This window comes from Somniosus microcephalus, chromosome 1 (genome assembly GCF_052327205.1).
Source record: "Somniosus microcephalus isolate GS21.2 chromosome 1, FLI_Smic_1.0, whole genome shotgun sequence".
Lineage (NCBI taxonomy): Eukaryota > Metazoa > Chordata > Chondrichthyes > Squaliformes > Somniosidae > Somniosus > Somniosus microcephalus.
The window spans coordinates 258,032,195-258,052,611 of record NC_140987.1 but is presented as its reverse complement, the minus strand read 5'-3'; the positions used below and the strand labels follow the sequence as shown (position 1 = coordinate 258,052,611).

The 20,417-nt window shown below is 44.1% G+C and overlaps 1 protein-coding gene across 5 annotated transcripts in view; it reads right to left on the bottom strand.

Annotated features, from left to right (window-relative positions):
• Window positions 1-20,417, bottom strand: part of elp1 (elongator acetyltransferase complex subunit 1) — a 124,360-nt gene that overhangs the window by 64,724 nt on the left and 39,219 nt on the right. For all 5 annotated transcript variants that reach the window (XM_085992552.1, XM_085992543.1, XM_085992562.1 and 2 more), the window contains 6 exons: window positions 19,338-19,428; window positions 13,527-13,650; window positions 8,117-8,222; window positions 3,925-4,155; window positions 2,540-2,710; window positions 344-443 (listed from right to left, as the gene is read on the bottom strand). In XM_085992552.1, the coding sequence (XP_085848678.1) occupies window positions 344-443; window positions 2,540-2,710; window positions 3,925-4,155; window positions 8,117-8,222; window positions 13,527-13,650; window positions 19,338-19,428 (823 nt within the window). The remainder of the gene's footprint in view (window positions 1-343; window positions 444-2,539; window positions 2,711-3,924; window positions 4,156-8,116; window positions 8,223-13,526; window positions 13,651-19,337; window positions 19,429-20,417) is intronic.

Below are 20,417 nucleotides of genomic sequence, written 5' to 3'. Positions count from 1 at the left end.
GTTGATTGAGGCATAAATATCGGCCAGGACATCGGGGATAACTCCAAAATAGTGCCATGGGATCATTTATGTCCACTTGAGAGAGCAGACGGGGGCTCGATTTAATGTCTCATCCAAAAGACGGCACCTCTGACAGTGCGGCACTCCCTCAGCACTGCACTGGAGTGTCAGCCTAGATTTTTGGCCCAAGTCTCTGGAGTGGGACTTGAACCCACAACCTTCTGACTCAGAGGCGAGGGTGCTACCAACTGAGCCACAGCTGGCACATTTGGTCATGAATTGTGTATGGCATGAGGAGTTCATGAAAGAATAGGCAAAAAAAATACCACCAAAATAAACCAACCTGTACGTTTTTACCAATTTGGGGGTTCTGATGCAAATCTTCGATCCACTTCCACCAACAGCATCAATTTTAACTGTGGAGTCTTGATTCACACCATCACCTGCCCAAGAAAAGTGAAAATACAAAGCTAGTTGAAATTTCTTTTTAATAATTTTTTTTTAAGTTTTGTTTTCTGTTAATCAAGAAGAACATGCACTTATATAGTGTCTTTCACAACTTCAGGACATCCCAAATCACTTCACAGCCAATGAGGTACCTATGAATTGCAGTCACTATTGTAATGTAGGGAAATGAGCCAGCCAATTTGTACACAGCAAGCTGCCACAAAACAGCAATGAGACGAATGACCAGATGATCTGTTTCCGTGAAACTGATTGAGGGGTAAATATCACGAGGAGGACGCCACTGCCCTTCTTTGAATAGTGCCATGGGATCTTTTACGTCCACCTGAGGGGGCAGACTTGGCTTAAAATCTCATTCAAATGACAGCACCTCCAACAGTGCAGCACTCCCTCAGTATGACACTGAAAAGTCAGTCTAGAGTGTAAGAACATAAGAAATAGGAGCAGGAGTAGGCCAATCGGCCCCTCGAGCCTGCTCCGCCATTTAATAAGATCATATCTGATCCTAACCGCCAATCCACTATCCCAGAACCATCTCCTGAATCTAACAGAATTAGACACACGAAATAGGAGCAGGATCAGGCTACACGGCCCCTGGGCCCGCTCCGCTACCCACAGGGCCATGACCGATCCGAACCTAGACTCATGTCAAAATTCCTGCCCGCTCCCCGTAACCTTTAATTCCCTTTACTTCTAGGAAACTGTCTATTTCTGTTTTAAATTTATGTAATGATGTAGCTTCTACAGCTTTTTGGGGCAGCATATTCCATGGACCTACCACCCTCTGAGTGAAGTAGTTCCTCCTCATCTCAGTTTTGAAAGAGCAGCCCCTTATTCTAAGACTATGCCCCCTAGTTCTAGTTTCACCCATCATCGGGAACATCCTCCCCGCATCCACTCGATCCAACCCTTTCACAATCTTATATGTTTCAATAAGATCGCCTCTCATTCTTCTGAACTCCAATGAGTAGAGTCCCAATCTACTCAACCTCTCCTCATATGTCCATCCCCTCATCCCCGGGATTAACCGAGTGAACCTTCTTTGTACTGACTCGAGAGCAAGTATGTCCTTTCTTAAGTATGGACACCAAAACTGTACGCAGTATTCCAGGTGCGGTCTCACCAATACCTTGTACCTTGTATGTGCTCAGGTTTCTGGAGACTTGAACTCAGAACATTTTGAGTCAGATGAGAATGCCACTGACTGAGCCACGGCTAACACATATCAACTATGGCCATTTTTGGTTAAAATATGGAGAGAGATAGTTGAATGTTCTGTGGAACTTGTTGCTTAATGAGCGACTGCAGCTAACAAAACAAAACCATTGAACCATAATATAGGACTTAAGGATCGACAGATATAGAAGTACTGCAGAAAGTGCAAAAATGATTTACAAGGATGATACCAGAACTGAGAGGTTGTAACCATTAAGAAAGACTGAGCAGGCTGGGCCTCTTTTCTCTAGAAGAGAAGACTGAGGGGTGATCTGCTGGGGTCTTTAAAATTAAGGATGTGTTCGATAGGTTAGATATAGGGAAGATATTTCCACTTGAGGGGGAGACCAAGACTAGGGGCCATAAGTATAAGATAGTCACTAATAAATCCAATAAGGAATTCAGGAGAAACTTATTTACTCAGAGAATGGGGAGAAGGTAGAATTCGCTGCCACGTGGAATGGTTGAGGCAAATAGCATAGATAGCATTTAAAGGGAGACTGCCTCAGTATGTGAGGGAGAAAAGAAGTTTATATTGATAGGGTGAGAAGAGTGAGAGGAGGCTCGTGTAGTGCATAAACCAGCTTCTGTGCTGTAAATTCTATCTTGAATTTTTGCTCAATTTAGTTGGAGAGGGTGCAGGGCAAAATCCTGGAGAGCCTTTCTTCAGAAGATTAAATGGATTGCGTTACGGTCCGTGATGGAGTGGACTGCACTCAGTCTGTGGAAGCAACAGGTTTGATGGGATGAATGGCCTTTTATGCATTCAGTTTACGTATTACCACAAAATCGTGACATTATTTTTGTTGTTTAAAAATTCTTGTAATAAAGCAGCTGAGCACTAACTGTGCACACTCACCAGCCTGGTAGACTGAAATCTGGTTATCTGTCGTCAAGACTGCAAAATCATTGCTCCTTTGTGGATCTGAAGAGAACATAATCTGATTCACAGCACAGGGCAGCTGCAACTGATATGCGCACATTGGAGGAGGCACCACAGTTTGGCGAAAAGGTGTCACTAGTACTTTATCTGCCAGCATCAAGAAAAAGAAAACTTAAATCAAAAAAAGTGCAATAAAAAAAAGTTCTAGATTTTATACCATTGATGAATCCTGACATTTTGCATGTTTCGAACAGGAAAATTCATTCTAAGGAATCTAGTTGATGTTGTACCAGAAAACAAAAATCTGTAAATATTCTTTAGTTGAAATAAATATGCTTGCGTACATGACAGTTACTACTTTGAGTAGTCCATTGGTTGAAAAAATGTTTTGGCACGCCATTAGGCAACATACTAATCAAAATACTGCACATGCCGAAAATCTGAACTATAAACAGAAAATGCTGGGAAACACTGTGGGTCAGGCAGCATCTGTGGAGAGAAACAGAGTTAATGTTTCAAGTCGATGACCTTTCGTCAGAAAACAAAGGTCACCGACCTGAAACGTTAACTCTGTTTCTCACTCATATACAAGTGCAAGTACTTTCTAGTCTGAACGTGAATCCTGTCAAGGAGATCAACTTGTCAAGAAAAAAAAAAGAAATATTTCTTGCTTCATTGGGTCTCGTGTTACGAGCTGATCCAAGAACGAATCCACAGCCATAATTTTTTTCTAAAAGATTTGTTATGGAACTGGAGAAACCTATAAATCACTGCACAGTATCTTTTGAAACTCGAAGTAAAGCCAAGTTCTAAAGAAAAAGACTTGCATTTATACAACGCCATTCATGACCTCAGGACGTCCCAAAGCACTTTACAGCCAAAGTGCTTTCGAAGTGTAGTCACTGTTGCAGGAAATGTGGCAGCCAATTTGCACGCAGCAAGCTCCCGCAAACAGCAATGAAATAAGTAGACAGCAGATAGCATCTCAGAAGATGATCATGGATTCTCTGCATTTTAAAGTTACTCAATCCAGTTTTCTCCCCTCCTTTCCTGAAGATGCCGATTCAGGCTGGGACATTGTTCCATGGGGCTTATCACCCCGGAGTCCTTACCCAAATGACTGCTCAAGTGTGAGCAAATACAGTGAACGTCAATGGGATATTTAGCTGTGGATGGCATCACAGTCAAGTGGAATAGATTGTATTGTGACAGTGTGAAGGAGGAAATAGGCATTTTCAGTTCAAACGGCTCTACAATTTAAAACTGTAGAGTTAGAACAGACGTTTAAAAACTTCAATGCGAACATTCACTGGCCATGATGTATATAAGCAACATGTCTCAGGTTCAAACAGAATTTTTACCTCCATTAATCACAGCTACATTAGCAAAGTCACTGCTGTCTTCTCCCGTACTTCGATCGGTGGTCCAATGCCAGTTATAGGACAGGTAACGCCACCCACTGCAGAGGACATGCAGTCGATATGGGATCTCAGGATCCCACATTAGGGATACAATCTGTCTCGCCCGATCACAACCAAAATGTAGACTCTGCTTCAGATACCAATGGTAGTTTCCCACTGTCCACAACTGAACTGCAAGACGACAAAAAATAAAAACAGTAAGCACTGCTTAATTGCTGTGACCAAGGATACAATTGTAATAATCTTCAATGAGAAAGTGCAATGCTCCTCTTTCTTAAAACAATGCCATTCGATCCATGTGGTTGCTTGCTACCCGACAAGGGCCAGCATTTTCAACACGGGCAGCTGAAGAGAGTGCGGTAACATTATAAGGCAATGCAAAAAGCAGGTTCACTATCGCATCTTTTATTCCACCTGACTTAGGAGACAGGGCCGAATAGATTACAGATTTGAGAGAGCAAAAAGTGTTCTCTCTGCTCCCCCCCACCTGATAGAAACATAGAAGATAGGAGCAGGAGTAGGTCATTCGGCCCCTCGAGCCTATTCCGCCATTTAATGAGATCATGGCTGATCAACCAAATTCAGTACCCTGTCCCTGCTTTCTCCCCATATCCCTTGATCCCTTTGGCCTTAAGAAATATATCTAACTCCTTCTTGAATATATTTAATAAGTTGGCCTCAACTACCTTCTGTGGTAGAGAATTCCACAGGTTCACCACTCTCTGGGTGAAGAAATTCCTCCTCATCTCTGTCCAAAATGGCTTACCCTTTATCCTTAGACTGTGACCCCTGGTTCTGGACTCCTCCGCCATCGGGAACATCCTTCCTGCATCTAGTCTGTCTAGTCCTGTTAGAATTTTATAAGTTTCAATGAGATCCCCTCTCATTCTTTTAAACTCCAGCAAGTATAAGCCCAATCGACCCAATCTCTCTTCATACGTCATTCCTGCCATCCCAGGTATCAGTCTGGTGAATCTTCGCTGCACTCCCTCCATGGCAAGAACATCCTTCTTCAGATAAGGCGACCAAAACTGCACACAATACTCAAGGTGTGGTCTCACCAAGGCTTTGTACAACTGCAGCAAGACATCCTTGCTCCTGTACACGAATCCTCTCGCTATGAAGGCCAACATACCATTTGCCTTCTTAACCGCCTGCTGCACCTGCATGCTTACCTTCAGCGACTGATGCACAAGGACACCCGGGTCTCGTTGCACCTCCCTTTTTCCCAATCTATTGCCGTTCAGAAAATAATCTGTCATCCTGTTTTTGCCACCAAAGTGGATAACCTCGCATTTATCCACGTTATACTGCATCTGCCATGCATCTGCCCAATCACCCAACCTGTCCAAATCATACTGGAGTTTCTCTGCGCCCTCCTCACAGCACACACGCCCACCCAGCTTTGTGTTGTCTGCAAACTTGGAGATATTACATCTAGTTCCCTCGTCTAGATCATTAATATATATTGTGAATAGCTGGGGTCCTAGCACCGATCCCTGCAGTACCCCACTAGTCACTGCCTGCTACTCGGAAAAAGACCCGTTTATTCCAACTCTTTGCTTCCTGTCTGCCAACCAGTTCTCTATCCAAGTCAGTACCTTACCCCCAATCCCATGTGCTTTAAATTTGCATGCCAATCTCTTATGCGGGACCTTATTGAAAGCCTTCTGAAAGTCCAAATACACCACATCCACTGGTTCTTCCTTATCTATTCTACCAGTTACATCCTCAAAAAATTCCAGTAGATTAGTCAAGCATGATTTACCTTTTGTAAATCCATGTTGACTTTGTCCGATCCTGTTATTACATCTTTTATAATGGACTCTAGCATTTTCCCCACTACTGATGTCAGGCTTACCGGTCTATAATTCCCCGTTTTTTCTCTACTACCTTTTTTAAATAGTGGGGTTACATTAGCTACCCTCCAATCCATGGGAACTATTCCAAAGTCTATAGAATTTTGGAAGATGACCAGCATTGCATCTACTATTTCTAGGGCCACTTCCTTAAGTACCCAAGGGTGTAGATTATCAGGCCCTGGGGATTTATCGGCCTTCAATGCCGTCAATTTCCCCAACACCATTTCCCTACAAATATTGATTTCATTCAATTCCTCCCTCTCATTAGACCCTATGTCCCCCGTCCTTACCTTTCCAGGAAGGTTATTTGTGTCCTCCTTTGTGAAGACAGAACCAAAGTATGTATTTAATTTGTCTGGCATTTATTTGTTCCCCATTATAAATTCCCCTGATTCTGACTGCAAGGGACCTACGCTTGACTTCACCAATCTTTTTCTCTTCACATATCTATAGAAGCCTTTACAGTCAGTTTTTATGTTCCTGCAAGCTTACTCTCATATTCTATTTCCCCCCTCGCAATTAATCCCTTTGTCCTCCTTTGCTGAATCCTAAACTGCTCCCAATCCTCAGGTTTGCTGCTTTTGCTGGCCAATTTATATGTCCTCTCCTTGGATCTTATGCTATCCCTAATTTCCCTTGTTAGCCACCTTTTTGGTTTTATTTTTATGCCAAACAGGGGTGAACAAATTCTGTAGTTCATTCATGCGATCTTTAAATGTTTGCCATTGCCTATCCACCGTCAACCCTTTAAGTAACGTTCCCCAATCCATCCTAGCCAACTCGCACTTCATACCATCGTAGCTCCCTTTATTTAAATTCAGGACCCAAGTCTCTGAATCAACTACTTCATCTTAATGAAGAATTCTATCATATTATGATCGCTCCTCCCCAAGGGGACTCACACAACAGCATTGCTAATTAATCTTTTCTCTTTACATAATACCCAGTCTAAGATGGCCTGATCTCTGGTTGGTTCCTCGACATATTGGTCCAGGAAACCATCCCGTATACACTCCAGGAATTCCTCCTCCACGGTATTGTTACTAATTTGGTTAGCCCAATCTATATGTAGATTAAAGTCACCCATGATAACTGCTGTGCCCTTATTGCACGCGTCTCTAATTTCCCGTTTAATGCCATCCCCAACCTCGGCATTACTGTTTGGGGGTCTGTATACAACTCCCACTAACGTTTTCTGCCTCTTGGTATTTCTCAACTCTACCCATACAGAATCCACATCATCAGAGCTAATATCCTTCCTTACTATTCACAGAATCACAGAAACCCCACAGTGCAGATAGAGGCCATTTCGGCCCATCGAGCCTGCACCGACACATATCCCACCCGATCCCCGTAACCCCTACACCAACACATATCCCACCCTATCCCCGGAACCCCACGTATTTAATCCCCCTAACACTAAGGGTCAATTTTATCATAGCCAATCAACCTAACCTGCACATCTTTGGACTATTGTGTTAATCTCTTTAGCCAGCAATGCTACTCCACCTCCTTTTCCTTTTTGCCTGTCCTTCCTGAATATTGAATACCCTTGGATGTTGAATTCCCAGCCTTGGTCACCCTGGAGCCATGTCTCCGTAATTCCAATTACATCATATCCATTTACATCATACCAATCGAACCAAAACTTTCACAATTTTTTTAGTCTGATGAAAATCCACATCAGGAGTTGATCCACTGACACCACAGACTGGTGTAATTTTGAGGTGTTCAAAATTAAGAGGGGTTTTGAGTAAATTAGGTGAAACTGGCAGGAGGGTCGTTAACCAGAGGACACAGATTTAAGGCAACTGGCAAAAGAACCAGAGGGGAGATGAGGAGAGATTTTTTTTTTACGTAACGAGTTACGACGATCTGGAATGCACTGCCTGAAAGGGTGGTGGAAGTAGATTTAATAATTTACTTTCAAAAAGGAATTGGATATATTCTTTAAAAAAAGATAACATTTGCAGGGCTGTGGGTAAAGAGCAGGGGAGTGGGACTAATTGAATAGCTCTTTCAAAGAGCTGGCACAGGCACGATGGGCCGAATGGCCTCCTTCTGTACTGTATGATTCTATGCCACACACATTTATTTTAACGTCAGAACTTTGGACAGGCCTGGCAGTTGAAGTAATTTTCAGACAGCCAATTTTTAGACATATTACAAAGAGCAAAAGTATATGTTAAAATCAAGTTGAATATTCTGTTTGGTTGCAGATGAGGCACAAAAAAAATCAACTCCAGATAGTCTGGAAGATAACTTATTACCGTATGTATTTTGTTGGACATCCTTGGCCTCATCATCTGCTGATCTCAAATCCTCTAGCCAAACTGCCAGCACAGTGGAGTCACTGTTCCAGAACAGCTCCTTTACCTAATTAGCAATAAAAAACCAAGCCAGTCAGTACCGAACACTGTAGGTAGAGTATTTCCAACAAAGTGCAGAAAATCTACAGCTTAGAAATACAACTACACTTTCAATCCACCTGCTTTAATCTAAGTACAGGAAACTTTGTGTTATCCGGAGGCTAAATATCTGGCAAGCTCGAGCCACCAGCAAAAATCAGGAGCCGTTTCATTAGGTTTTTTTTCTTTTCATTGCTTTTTTCCTTTTCGTTGCTTTTTTCTCAACAGTCAAGCTCTGCAAGGTCTGTCGCTAAGCAACAGCTTCAGCTAGAGCCGACTGTTTAGAAGCTGTTGCTAAGCAACAGGGTTTGTTGATTCACATGGAGCTGAAAATCTCCGTATGTTTCAACATCAGCGCTGGTGTGTCCGGCAGTTTTGAGGGAACGGCAACAGCTCGGTCCCGTCGGTGCCGGATAGCACAAAGTTTCCTGTACATCGTCTGACCCAGTCAGAAACTGAGGGCAGGTTACATAAAGGGAGTCAACCACTGACGTAACATCCTGTTGCACAAAGCAATTTAAAAATTGCTGTTGAAGAAATCTCAACTACTTCAACTATAATTTATAAAAGGTTTTTTTTTGGATAACTTGGATATTACATAGAATTTTCAGCACAGAAAGAGGTCCACTATGCTCCACACAAGCCTCCTCTTGCTCTATTTACTTCAGCTCACCCTATCAGCATATCTTCCTATTCCTTTCTCCTTCATGTACTTATTTAGTTTCTCCTTAAATGCATCTACGCTATTCGCCTCAACCACTCCCTGTGGTTGCAAGTTCCACATTCTCACCACACCCTGAGTAAAGAAGTTTCTCCTGATTTCCTTATTGGATTTATTCGTGACCATCTTATATTGATGGCCTCTAGTTTTGGGCACCCCACAAGTGGAAACATCTTCTTTACGTCTACTCTATCGAACCCCTTCATAATTTGAGAGAGGTCACCTCTCAGTCTTCTCTTTTCTAGAGAAAGGAGCCCCCGCCTGTTCAGTCTTTCCTGATAGTTGTACCCTCTGAGTTCTGGTATCATCAATGTAAATCTTTTTGCACTTTCTCCAGTGCTTCTATATCCTTTTTATATTATGGAGACCAGAACTGTGCACAGCAACGCTCCCGCTGAGCTGCGCGGTCTGGAGGTCCTGCGCAGCCCGCTCACCGACTTTTACATGGAAGAAACCGTGTATGCGGAAAAAGTTTGAATAGGCCACGCAACCAGTTAACGGGACCGCGCACGAAAAATAAAATTAGAGGGAACGTTGGTGCACAGAAGTCGAAGTGTGGTCTAACCAAGGTTCTATACAAGTTTAAAACCTCCTTGATAAAGGGCAACATCCCCATCGACACCTGGGAATCCCTGGCCCAAAACCACACAAAGTGGTGGAGAAGCATCCGGGAAGGCGCTGAACACCTCGAGTCTCTTCGCTGCGAGCAAGCGGAAGCCAAGCACAACAGCGGAAGGAGTGCATGTCAACCCAAGCACCCCACCCACCTGCCCCTTCAACCACCGTCTGCCCCACCTGTGACAGAGTGTGTAGGTCCCGCACTAGACTCATCAGTCACCTGAGAACTCATTTTTAATGTGGAAGCAAATCACCCTCGGTTCCGAGGGACTGTCTAAGAGAAGAGAGAAGATACAAGTTTAACATAACTTCTTTGCTTTTGAGTTCTCGTCCTCTAGACATGAACCACAGTGCTTTGTTTGTACTTTTTATGGATTAGTTAACCTGTATTGCTACTTTTAATGATTTGTGTATCTATACCCCTCGATCACTTTGCACGTCTACTCCATTTAGACCCTTATTTTCCATGAAGTGGCCTCCTTATTACTCCTATCAAAATGCACCATCTCACAATTAGCTATGTTGAAATTAATTTGGCATTTACACGCCCATTCTACAAATCTGTTAACGTCTTGTATTTTGTTGCAGTGCTCCTCAGTATTTATATACGCGTACTTAGAATAATGTATTCCTTGTGTGTTAATGCTTTTTCATATAATCTATTCTACACCAATATAGTTGCCGCATGCCTCATTGTGTTTTATTAAGAGTTGTATTCCAAAATTCTATAGACTCTGGAACAGTTCCCATGAATTGGAGGGTAGCTAATGTAACCCCACTATTTAAAAAATGTGGTAGAGAGAAAACAGGGAATTACAGACCGGTAAGCCTGACATCAGTAGTGGGGAAAATGCTAGAGTCCATTATAAAAGATGTAATAGCAGAGCACTTGGAAAACAGTGACAGGATCGGACAAAGTCAACATGGATTTACAAAAGGTAAATCATGCTCGACTAATCTACTGGAATTTTTTGAGGATGTAACTGGTAGAATAGATAAGGGAGAACCAGTGGATGTGGTACATGGGATTAGGGGGTAAGGTACTGACTTGGATAGAAAACTGGTTGGCAGACAGGAAGCAAAGAGTTGGAATAAACGGGTCTTTTTCCGAGTAGCAGGCAGTGACTAGTGGGGTACCACAGGGATCGGTCCTAGGACCCCAGCTATTCACAATATATATTAATGATCTAGATGAGGGAACTAGGTGTAATATCTCCAAGTTTGCAGACAACACAAAGCTGGGTGGGCATGTGTGCAGTGAGGAGGATGCAGAGAAACTCCAGTACGATTTGGACAGGTTGGGCGATTGGCCAGATGCATGGCAGATGCAGTATAATGTGGATAAATGCGAGGTTATCCACTTTGGTGGCAAAAACAGGAAGGCAGATTATTATCTGAATGGCAATAGATTGGGAAAAGGGGAAGTGCAATGAGACCTGGGTGTCCTTGTGCACCAGTCGCTGAAGGTAAGCATGCAGGTGCAGCAGGCGGTTAAGAAGGCAAATGGTATGCTGGCCTTCATAGTGAGAGGATTCGAGTACAGGAGCAAGGATGTCTTGCTGCAGTTGTACAGGGCCTTGGTGAGACCACACCTTGAGTATTGTGTGCAGTTTTATCTGAGGAAGGATGTTCTTGCCATGTAGGGAGTGCAGCGAAGATTCACCAGACTGATACCTGGGATGGCAGGAATGACGTATGGAGAGAGATTGGGTCGATTGGGCTTATATTCGCTAGAGTTTAGAAGAATGAGAGGGGCTCTCATTGAAACTTATAAAATTCTAACAGGACTAGACAGACTAGATGTAGGAAGGCTGTTCCTGATGGCAGGGGAGTCCAGAACCAGGGGTCACAGTCTAAGGATAAGGGGTAAGCCATTTAGGACTGAGATGAGGAGGAATTTCTTCACCCAGAGAGTGGTGAACCTGTGGAATTCTCTACCACAGAAGGCAGTAGAGGCCAATTCATTAAGTATATTTAAGAAGGAGTTAGATATATTTCTTAAGGCTAAGGGATCAAGGGATATGGGGAGAAAGCAGGGACAGGGTACTGAATTTGGATGATCAGCCATGATCGCACTGAATGGGGGAGCAGGCTCGAGGGGCCGAATGGCCTACTCCTGCTCCTATCTTCTATGTTTCTATGTATTCAACATAAACTTGAATTAGCAAAACACTTCAGCATATAATCTGATCTGAGATGATGTACAAACCTCCATCGGCCCGCACAGGACCTCGCAATTGGTGCATGGCTGTGCACCATAGGGGGAACATTGGTGTCGAACCATCTCCCACAAAAGCAGCAGATGCTAGCTCAATTAATCATTTTTTTAAATCTGAGATTGATACATTTTTGCTAGCAAAGGGTATTGAGGGATATGGAGCCAATAAATCGAATAAGGAATTCAGGAGAAACTTCTTTACCCAGAGAGTGGTTGAAATGTGGAACTCGCTACCACAAGGAGCAGCATAGATGCATTTAAGGGGAAGCTAGATAAACACATAAGGGCGAAAGGAATAGAAAGATATGACAGGGTGAGATGAAGTATGGTGGGAGGAGGTTCGTGTGGAGCATAAACACTAGCATAGACCAGTTGGGCCGAATGGCCTGTTTCTGTGCTGTGCATTCTATGTAATATCTTATTGCAAGCTCTATCCAACGTAAACCAAAATGTTGCAACATATATTGCTTCATAGCACATGTAAAAATATTAATAAGGGACAATGAGGTGGTGATTCTTTGACACACCAAAAAAGAGAGAAGGAAAAAGGGGGAGGGGGGGTGGTGGACAACAATCATCTAAATAATTTCACAAACACAACACAAGAAAACAGCAATACACATAAAGAACACCAATGAATGACTCTAAACAGATGTAGCCAATATTAAATCCTGTTAACATAAACATACTTCTAACAACCCAACTGCGATTTCTTAAATGAAAAGGAGCAATAGAAAATGTTCCATAATTAAAGCCAAAGCAGAGTAAATGGGTATTTTCATTTGCAAGAAGCTGATTTCTCAAAAATCTTTTAAAATTCTTCAAATCACAAATATTGGATCAGACAATTCAAAGTCTATTCAGCAAATTAACTAGATGCCAAGGACATTGTATTTTGAATATTTGAATGGTACAAATCTAAGAACACATTCTCTTGTAGAACATTTGAAACACTGTTTATTAAAAGGCTTCAGAACACAGACATGGCTCAGTGGACTATTCAACCGCATGGTGCACTACTGAGACATGTTCATTCTTTGTCTGTGCTTGGTTGGTTTCATATAGTGGCGCCACTGTTCCTGTCCAGAATGGAGATGATTGGGTAATTCCCCTGTCAATCACACTGCTGCAAGTGACTGTGATGGATTTTACACACAATTTGTATGTAACTATCCTCCACTCACTAAATTTTGCTGGAGAAATCACCCTGCTTTTATTAGGAGACTTTGCTGTAGTTTCGGTAAAGAGTTCTGTTTGCTGTAGTTCCAAGAGACTCTTTCTTTTAAATTGACTCTGTAGCCTGTTTGCTGTGGTGCATTGTTTAAATAGACTCTGTTTGCTGAGTAAATAGACTTTGTTTGCTGTGAGTCCTGCTGTAAGTCCATGGCTCACCTCCAATTCATCGGCTGACAGTGATGTCAATAGACACTCTGTGCTTAGTTAGCTGAACTCAGTAGGGTGCTGGGGGCAATACAATAGGTCTTAGTGTCTTTGGGCTAGGGAAGGAAACATTGGTTAGAGTTCCCTACTCTGATAGGTGGTTGGGTTACCCTCACTGTGCGTGGGTGAAGAGGCGGCGGGGGTTTCGGATGAGGACAGGACCAACCTTGGTCGTGATGCCAATGGTCAAATCCGAAGAATGACCATTTGGGCAAAGCACCCATGGAAAGGGGAGAAAGTTGAAAGGGGGAAAAAAAAAAACCTTCAGTACTTGCCTTAACTTGGTCTTTGTCAAAAGGAAGTGAAAACTCTCCATGTAGTAAACCATTCTGTTCGAAGAACACAACGTTGTGCTTGTTAAGTTTTCGCTGTGTGGATGCAATCAGGCTCCCTGATGGTCTAGAAGTGGGATATTTTGGCAAAAAAACATATGCAGATTACAATGTATTCTCACACATCCCGCAGTCCCATTCAGACTTAATATCATGAGCATGGAAATTGAGCCTACTGCTCATGTGTAAATAACTTTTTTATTTCGATCAAAAGTAGCCTGTACACTACAAAGCACCCTTTCAATCTAATCACAGTATGGCCCTAAACAGACAATACAACATAGCTGATTACCTGACCATGGTAAAGGATAACAAACTGAGAAGAACCTTGACAAGGTACAGACTTAGCGAACATAGCCTAGCGATCGAAAAAGGCAGACACAGGCAGACCAGGCTGCCAAGAGAAGACAGGATATGCTCTCACTGCAGTCAGGGAGTAGTTGAGACAGAGATGCACTTCCTCACAGCCTGTGGAAAATATCAGGGCATCAGAGAGAATTTCTATCAAAAATTCTCACAAATATGCCCTGAATTCAGAAATCTGACTGACAACCAAAAACTCCCATTCCTACTGGGGGAGGAGAGAAGCTGTGTAACACTGGCGGCACACTATGTTACAGCTTGCCATGAACAGAGGGACAACCAGTAAACTAAGACAAGAGTATATATAAACAAGGCGAAAATATATTTATAAACTCAGGGATATACCTGTTTATACACTGTATGAATGGAACCGCGTTTATGTGTTCAACCATAAATGTATTTTGATGCTTTGGCAACATAAGATGTACCTTATCATGCCAATAAAGCGATTTGTATTGTATTGTATTGGTAGCAGTGTGTAGCTCAAAGTATGGAATTTATGTAACTCTGAGCAGCAACCCCAACTGTCCCATCCTACTCTCTCATCGACATTCCCGCCCAGCGCGCCCACGAGGGACAAATCTTGCCAATCTCCTCCCCGTCCAACTCATCACCCCCCAGCGCTGACCCTGTGGACGCTGGCAGTGGGTCAGCCATCACCGACCCTCTCCGCATCTCCCTCCAGAATGTCCGTTCACTTGCGAACAAGGCCCTTGCCATCCATGAGCTTACCATGGATGATTGCATCGCCATCATGGCCCTGACAGAAACTTGGTTGAATGGTGATGACACCTTACCCTTAAATGAAGCCTCCCCACATGGCAATACCTTCCACCACTTGCCCCGCTCAGACCACCGTGGTGGCGGTGTGGCTCTCATCACCAAATCACACCCTGGTCTGTCCCCCTACTCAGTCGGCACTTTCGCCTCCTTTGAGCATCTCGCCTTATTCCACCCCTCTCACCTCTCATTTAAAATTCTTGTTCTCTACCACCAACCCAAGCACCATAAACATTTTATTACTAAGATATCTTCACTGCTTTCCTCCCTCAGCCTCTGCACTGAACGACTTCTCATCCTCAATGATTTCAACCTCCATCTCAATTCATCATGCTCTCTCTCCTCGAAGTTCACGACCCTCCTATCCTCCCTTAATCTCTCCCTCCATGTAAACTCCCCAACCCATATTCACGGTTACCCCCTCGGCCTTGCCACCTCTCGTGGCTCCGCTACTCCCATCGTGTCAATCGCAGATAAGGCCATTTCTGGCCACTTCCTCGTATCGCTCTCCACTCACATCCCACTTCCACCCCCGCCAACCCTACTCCCTTCTGTGTCCGCCCCTGGAAAAAACTCTCCCAACTCTCTTACAACTGCACTTATGAAATCCCAACTGTCCAGCCTTTGGCCCTCCATTCACCATGACATTTCTGCAGCTACCAATCTGCTCAATCACACCCTCACCACCACCCCTGATGCCCTAGTCCCTTTTAAAACAATTACCCTCTCTCACCCTGGCTGTTCCCCCTGGTACGGCCCTCATCTTTGTTCCCTTAAGTCCAAGGGACACAGACTTGAACGGATATGGTGGACAACTGGTTTAGCCATTCACCACCAGATCTGGCTGGACCACATAAAGCATTATCGGGTCCTGCTCTCGCCTGCCAAAATTGCTCACTATTCCAGAATCACTCTGGAATGCAAAGATAAACCCCGGCTACTATTCGCTTCTGTTAACCGTCTTTATAAACCCCTCCCCCCTGTCTCCTCTACCCTCACCGCCGACAAGTGTGAGGAGCTCATGGACTTCTTTGTCTCTAAGATTGAGACCATCCGTTCAGCTGCCTCTGCCACTTCCCTTCCCTCCCCTAGCCCACTGGGCCAAACTTCCTCTAAGGTTCCGCCCTGCCCTATCGCTGAACTCACATCTTTCTCCAGTTGCTCTCCAATCTCCCCTCGTGACCTCTCCGCGCTCATCTTGTCCATGAGACCCACTTCCTGCTCTCTCAACCCTATTCCCACCAAACTGCTGACCACCCAACTTCCTTTTCTGGCTCCCATGTTAGCTGACATAGTTAACGGTTCTCTCACCTCAGGTACTGTCCCACTCTCTCTCAAATCTGCTGTCATCACCCCTCTCCTCAAAAAACAACCCTTGATCCCTCTGTCCTTGCAAACTACCACCCCATCTCCAACTTCCCTTTTCCAAAGTCCTTGAACGTGTTGTCACCTCCCAAATCCGTGCCCATCTTTCCCGCAGTTCCATGTTTGAATCCCTCCAATCAGGTTTCCGCCCCTGCCACAGAACTGAAATGGTTCTCATCAAAGTCACAAGTGACATCCTTTGTGACTGTGACAAAGGTAAACTATCCCTCCTCGTCCTTCTCGACTTGTCTGCAGCCTTTGACACGGTTGACCACTCCATCCTTCAACGCCTCTCCACTGTCGTCCAGCTGGGTGGGACTGCACTCGCCTGGTTCCATTCTTATCTATCTAATGGTAGCCAGAGAATCACCTGCAACAGCTTCTCTTCCCGCTCCTGCATCGTTACATCTGGTGTCCCCCAATGATCTATCCTTGGCCCACTCATATTTCTCATCTACATGTTGCCCCTTGGTCACAGCATCAGTTTCCACATGTACGCTGACGACACCCAGCTCTACCTCACTACCACGTCTCTCGACCCTTCCACGATCTCTAAATTGTCAGATTGCTTGTCCGACATCCAGTTCTGGATGAGCAAAAATTTTCTCTAATTAAATATTGGGAAGACCAAAGCCATTGTTTTCAGTCCCCGCCAAAATCTCTGTTCCCTAGTCAGACTCCATCCCTTTCCCCAACATCTGTCTGATGCTGAACCACACTGTTCGCAACCTTGGTGTCATATTTGACCCTGAAATGAGCTTTCGACCACATATCCACAGCATAACCAAGACCACCTACTTCCACCTCCGTAACATCGCCCGTCTCCGCCCTTGCCTCAGCTCATCCGCTGCTGAAACCCTCATCCATGCCTTAGTTACCTCTAGACTTGACTATTCCAATGCACTCCTGGCTGGCCTCCCACGTTCTACCCTACGTAAACTTGAGGTAATCCAATACTCAGCTGCCCGTGTCCCAACTCGTACCAAGTCCCGTTCACCCATCACCCCTGTGCTCGGTGACCTGCATTGGCTCCTGGTTAAGCAGCACCGCGATTTCAAAATTCTCATCCTTGTTTTCAAAATCCTCCATGGCCTCGCACCTCCCTATCTCTAATCTCCTCCAGCCCTTGAACCCCCTGAAATATCTGTGCTCCTCTAATTGTGCCCTCTTGAGCATCCCAGATTATAATCGCTCAACCATTGGTGGCTGTGCCTTCTGTTCCCTGGGCCCTAAGCTCTGGAATTCCCTGCCTAAACCTCCCCGCCTCTCTACCACTCTTTCCTCCTATAAGGCGCTTCTTAAAATCTACCTCTTCGACCAAGCTTTTGATCACCTGCCCTAATTTCTCCTTATGTGGCTCGGTGTCAAATTTTTTGTCTTTTAATACTCCTGTGAAGCGCCTTGGGACGTTTTACTACATTAAAGGCGCTATAAAAATACAAGTTGTTGTTGTTGATCAACAGCTGGGTGCCTGTAAGGAATGGATGTTGCTTGTACTCTACTAAATGTGTCAGACTTGTATAGGGTTCAGAACGTGGAAGTCACTGTTCACTGAATATATACAGGACTGCTCTCGGGCTTCTACCAATGCCAGTCAAATAATGCACCACAACCTTCTGACTCAGAGGCAAGAGTGCTACCATTGAGCCACAGTGAACACCTGAAAACACTTTAATTGTTTTTAAGTTATTCAATTGCAGCAAACATATTTCACTTCAAAACAAGAAGGTTTAAAAGCAAAAGATGGTGGTGCAGTGCTCTGGAGATCCAAGTCATTGTGCCCCAAAGATAGGTTGCACGGTTATTCACACAAGGCAAGCTGCTGATCTCAGTAAAAAGAAAGATTTGTCCTTATATAGCACTTTTCACAACCTGTAGTGGAGGAAACGCAGCAGCACAGCAGGTCCCACAAACAGCAATGAGATAATGACCAAGAAAATCTGTTTTAGTGATGTTGATTGAGGGATAAATATTGGCCAGGGTACTGGGGAGAACTCCCCTGCTCTTCTTCGAAATAGTGCTGCAGGATCTTTTCTGTCTACACAGAGGGCAGACAGTTTAACATCTCATCTGAAAGACGGCACCTCCGATAGTACTGTACTGGGAGTGTCAGCCTAGATTATATGCTCAAGTAATTGGAGTGGGGCTTGAACCCACAACCGTCTGGCTCAGAGGCGAGAGTGCTACCCACTGAGCCATGCTGACACTGTAGTATCAGGGAGGCTGCGTACTTATCCAGCTTGGGGGGACGGGAGCAAAGAGAAGTAAAAGGGAAGCCAAGCCACCTTAGAGTCTCTTGTGCACCTTCTGTCAGCCCATTACAGAGAAACATTGCCAGAGACCCAGGAGAAAGTTGCTGAACAACCCTTTCAGTGGGACTATGATTCAAAAACACACAAAATATGGCAGAGGTAAAAATATACCAACTTAGCCTGACAAGTTTAATGAGCCGGAATTTGCTGGAGTGGGGCATCTTACGGCGTATGTCGTTAGACATTTTCCTGCACCCTTCGCTCAAAAACTGTTGGCGCCGTAACTTGCTGGAAGTGTGAGGGCAAAAGGGCATCTGGGACCTCAGTGAACGACGGGACCAACGGTCTATCTCCTTAACCAATGAGATTTCAGGATTGAGAAATAAGCAGAGCAAACGACGGAGAAGGAAATAGGGTGACTGAAAGTCAAATCAGGTAAGAAAGAGAAAGAGAGAGAGGGAAACAATGATTGGATTAAGAGAAAGGAAAAGCAAGATTTTTTTTTTTTTTTTTTAATTTGACATCTTTAAAATCTCCAACAACAATTCACTACCTGAAGGAACGAGACTCCACAGTTTAAAATGTTCACTTTCTGGGCCAGAGAGGTTGATTGGCAGTCATTGACAGTTATCACGTCGTTAAAAGATTACTGGCACTATTAATTACTAGACTGTGGCAAGTTTAATGGGCAAAGTTCTTAACAATGGCAGGGATGTTAAGGGCGAATTAACGTGCAAATACAGCAAGTTCTTAAAAGTAACAGGAAGGCTAAGGGAGAGATGCTGTTTGTGCGAAGCAATCGGCGGAGCGGTGTAAATCGACCAGTAAGTTCTGGAGATTCGCAACTCGCGGTGTGCGTTGTTAACACACTGTTATTTTATCAGCAAGTTCCAGCTCATTGTATTAGTCAAGTGACGGCAAGTATATCCACACAAATTAATACCTATAAACTTCCAGAGGGACATCATGATGCAATTTGATTTAAATTACTCACTTCCAGCACAGGGCCTGTTCAAGTCCACTAACAGACTCACTGGTTGACTGAAGCACACATTCTCTATTCCATATTCTCAGCTTTCTGGATCCTACGTGAAGAAATTTAATTTGAACTGAACTTATATATATGAATTGTGAAAATACAGTATATAATGTTTTGATGAAAAATGAGTAGGTGAAAAACATCAAAGACTAAACAGTTTTGTTATCCGTATCCAGAACAGTGCATACATAAAAACTTATTTCAAAGCCGGTTACAATGATTGAAGCCCAGTGCAGTACTGTGTGACTGTACACACGAGTCAGGCAAGCTGGTTAATCGTCAACAGTGGCCCAGAGAACTGCCAACCTTCCTGTCTCAGGGATTGGATCACCCAGTCTGCTATGTTGGGTTGACTTGGTTCCGAATTTCTATCACGGGGTGTGTAATCTTGGATCCAACTCAACCCAGAGGCTCTGCCTACCACCCCACCCAAGTAGGATAGACCCTAGTTTGTCTTCAGAAAACGGATAAGGGTTTAAGCCCACGTTAGATGAACAGCAGATATTAGAAGTTCGTCATAGTGACAGTCACTGTAAAATATGTGTGCACTGTCACAGCATGGGCACACATCATATCCCACTGAATGGTGGTTCCACTAATTAGAGATGTGGAGCAACAACAACTGTGTGCCTAGCTGCAATCATGGCAGGCACTGTAGTGTATGTGCCTTTAAGTCAGAACTACTTTTACAGCTCCTGTATCCTGTAGTACCGGCAGTGACCACACCGGTATATAAGCTTTGCGCATGCCTCTGTACCCCCAGTCTAGAGACTACCCTCCTCCAGTAAAGACCTGTTATTTGTTAATGTACAGCATCCGTGTGATTATTTAATAATAACATATCCACTGAACCACGGATCCAACAGGCACCAATCCCTGGGATGTACAAAGCCAAGTTCCCATGCCTGACCTTCAGGTAACACTATCCAACATCTATCATCTGTTATAGGATACCTTCAGCGTGGTGGAACGACCTACATGCATTGTACCAGCCATCTTGATGTTCTAGACATCCAAGTCCATGCCATGTACCAG